Below are 3,585 nucleotides of genomic sequence, written 5' to 3'. Positions count from 1 at the left end.
GTTCGAACCATGGTGGTCTGAACTAACGTGGTTTAAACCTCTGTGGTACTAACAATTAAAGTATGATGGTGTCGGGAAATAGTTGTGCTTCGGTTATTAATTTGAACTAACATAGTTGGATTATTATCCATGTCATACATTGTTAATGCTAACTTACATATTTGTACGGGATATGCACCCCTGGATACCAATGGATTCATGATTACCGATAACTGCACTGCTGCCATCTGATTACAATTAATGTGACTATATTCAGCTAACCGCATATTAGGTAGTTAGCTCGCTAAACAAGAATATGTTTTTGGTTAAATACATTTCACTGATATAGTTTATCGGTTGATCGTCAGTTAATTTGTGGTGAACATCAAACATGATGAGGGAGATTGCCCCAAAACAAGTATACAGTCATTGCGTTTTATTCAAGCTTGTGAGTGAGTAGGGCTTCTTTACTCTATTAACTTTGATCAATATGCATGACTGAAAAAGGTTCATTATACTGTGACCAAGCCTCCGGGTTCGGCTAGCTTTATATTAATAATAAATTTATTATTATTTATTTATAATAATAACCACTTCATCGTGGTACAATTTCTGTCTCTCATGTGCCTCTGCCAGATTAACCCGAGCCGTGCTGAAAGCCAGTTCGAGTTTGCTGACAAGCGCTGCCACAAAATCTGCATGACTTCCCGCATCCCTTTGGTCTAACACCCCTCAAGGCATCAGCACATCAGCTGAGACTTATGCCTCATGGCCATGCATGGGTTCCTTGGGTTTAACTGATTGATGGTTTATTCGGAAAGCAGGATCACCTTCGTCATTGTCACCATCAATGGCACACGAGAGAACTAAATACGAAATAACATAGGCCTGTAAACCTACACATCCGTTTGTTCCTTGTCTAAATTTGCCGTTAAACATTTGCCGTCTAGGCTATATAAAGTTATACAAATGAACGGAAATAAACGTTGAGCCATTGGTCAGCTTATTACATTCATTTAAAAGAAACAACTCCATGCGAATTTACTTGCGATATTAGCTAACAAATACTGAAATTCAAATGAAATATAAACATAAAATATCAGTGAAGATACCTGTATATTAATTCGCTAAGCTAACGCGAACCTCTGTCAGCATTTACACAGATAAATACACTTAAAACTCTACTAAAGTTAATGAACACACATATACCTCATTGGCTGTTACGGAAGGGGTTTAACCTTTTTCTTAAACCTTTTACTCATTTGTTCATACTTTGAAACTTACATACAATTTACCAAGTAGGCCTAATATTGCTTTGTAAGGCGTATTCACCAGGAAATTCAGACCAAGATAAAACTTAATTATTACGGGTATAGGCATAGCCTGCCTATCGCTACAAGCAATAACCGATTTCATGCTTTCCCTGCTGTACCGTGTACCCAAAAACCGAGGTCTGTACCAGAGTGTTAATTTTGTGAACCGTTACACCATATTACAGCCATGTAATTTTCCACCCGCATAGGGAAAATTTTATTGTGGCCTGTACGTGGACCTCATAGCTTTGTGCACTGGAATTTGTTACACCAAATAGCTGTAAAATCAAAAGCCTAACAACCACTGAAAGCACACTTAACTGCAAAGATTCTCATTTTAGGGTAGGTTTATTGGCCTTTAAAAACAAATGCTGCAAATTATATGTGAATCCTATTTACGCGTCCGCCTGGTAATTGTTTATAGTGAAATAAACCAAACAATGACTCTTCATCTAGTCCATGCATCAGCTTCTCCGTCAGAAGCCAATTGTTTTTATTTTAGCTGTGAATTCTGGGATTCTGTGCAACTACACTGACAAAGAAATTACGTAAAAATAATTTAATGCAAACCGATACATCCGTGTTTTTTTCTTAATGCAATACGTGAGTTTTTCAAAACAAAACAAACTAGAAAGCATGACGTTTAAAAAGTTCCGCGATCTAGAACATAAAAGTACAATGATGACGTATAAATACAGAGCTAGATAAAACTGAGGCAGTCCTGTCCTAATCATCTCCCTGGTCGGCAGCAGTATTGCGATGGATGAGACTTCTCCTCGTGGGTGCGGCTCCCTTATAAAGAGGCCTTACACGGCCCTTTGTGACTTGGACGCAGTGTGGGGTGTGGCGGTGGCGTCGGCGGCTGGCGGGGCAGCCCTGGCCTCAATGATTCTGGCGCTGGTGCTGCTGTGCCGCCTGCGAAAGATCATGCAGGATCACAGCAGGGTGGCGCCACTGCTCCTGCTCCTTGCTGCTGTCATCGGGCTCTGCGGCCTTAGCATTGCGTTCCTTATTGAGCGCAATGAACCCCTCTGCATCGCCCGGCGTGCCTTCTGGGGAGTGCTGTCCTCCCTGTCTTTTGCATGCCTGGTGGCCCAGTGTGTGCGGCTGCACAGACTGGCACGGGGTGCTCGTAGCCCCAGTGGCGGTGCCTTGGTGGGGCTAGCGGTGGCCTTGGCTGTACTGGACCCTGAGTGGATGACACTGACTGAGATGCCTCAGGGTCTGGAGGCCTGCCAGTACAAGCCACTGGACCTGACAGTGGCTTGTACCTACGTGCTGGTCCTCCTCCTATCGGCGCTGGTGGGTGCGGCCTATGGTCTGTGCAGAGGGCAGCCGCAGTTGAGACGCAGCGCTGTGTGGCTACTCCTCACCTGCCTGGCCTCTGCCCTGCTGTGGGCCGCCTGGCTCACCTTTTTCCTGTATGGAAGTGCGGAGCTTGGCCTGTCCTCCATCTGGGATGACCGGGCACAGGCGGTGGTGCTGGTGGCACAGTCCTGGCTGCTGCTTCTGCTGCACGCCGCTCCCGAGGCCCACGCCACCTTGCAGTCCCCACTCCGCATCAGGGAGGCCACCATTGAGGAGGGTATTCCTCTGCCCCACCTAACCGTGTCCCAGGGCGTGCCAATCCTTCACAGCACCTCAGGTACGGTACTTTCTATTTATCGCTTTGACCTGCTCTGAGTGTTTGAGAGAGAGAATAGCCCAAATTATTTCCTCTCCCCCACATGTGCAGCTCCTTCTGGAAGTCAGCAGAATGGCAGCGTATGAACAGGGCCCAGCGCTGCCTGCTGTAGCATGATGACCAGAGTTCTGTGAAGGATTATTTCTTTTTTTGTAATGTCATATCCACAATGAATGAAATCTTTCAATGACTGTACTGCAAGAATTTTATATTAATAAAAATATATTATAGACATTGTTTCTTATTTTATTATAGTATTATATTTAGTAAAATAGTGAGAACTGACAGTTTTGTTATGTATGTCACTAAGTAATTAAATGAGCTTTTTTCCCTCCATTTAATCATTTTAATATATAACCAGTATTTCACAATGTTCAAACTTTAGTTTGCTTGCTTTGTTCGCTATCAAGTTACCCTGGACACATTCCTACCACACTGACTACTGTCACATGTTAAACCGAAGAACCTTGTTGGTTTACCAGCTACAATCATGGAAGTGTTGTTCCTTCAAAGTACTACAGAAATACTGAGGTGAAAATTAATGAAATATATCCATCTAACCATCTTCCTAACTTGCTTAGCCCAGCCCTTGGCATGAACCTGGTGTCT

The 3,585-nt window shown here is 43.7% G+C and overlaps 1 protein-coding gene across 1 annotated transcript; it reads left to right on the top strand.

Annotated features, from left to right (window-relative positions):
- The first annotated feature begins 792 nt into the window (after positions 1–792).
- LOC111841610 (G-protein coupled receptor family C group 5 member B-like) lies at positions 793–3,161 on the top strand. Its single transcript, XM_023807479.1, has 2 exons — positions 793–2,937; positions 3,028–3,161. The coding sequence occupies exons 1-2, from the start codon at positions 2,052–2,054 to the stop codon at positions 3,060–3,062; spliced, it is 921 nt and encodes a 306-aa protein (XP_023663247.1). The 5' UTR covers positions 793–2,051; the 3' UTR covers positions 3,063–3,161.
- The last annotated feature ends 424 nt before the right edge of the window (positions 3,162–3,585 follow it).

This window comes from Paramormyrops kingsleyae, chromosome 1 (genome assembly GCF_048594095.1).
Source record: "Paramormyrops kingsleyae isolate MSU_618 chromosome 1, PKINGS_0.4, whole genome shotgun sequence".
Lineage (NCBI taxonomy): Eukaryota > Metazoa > Chordata > Actinopteri > Osteoglossiformes > Mormyridae > Paramormyrops > Paramormyrops kingsleyae.
Note: the sequence above shows the minus strand (reverse complement) of the source record. Positions and strands in the feature narration are given on the sequence as shown.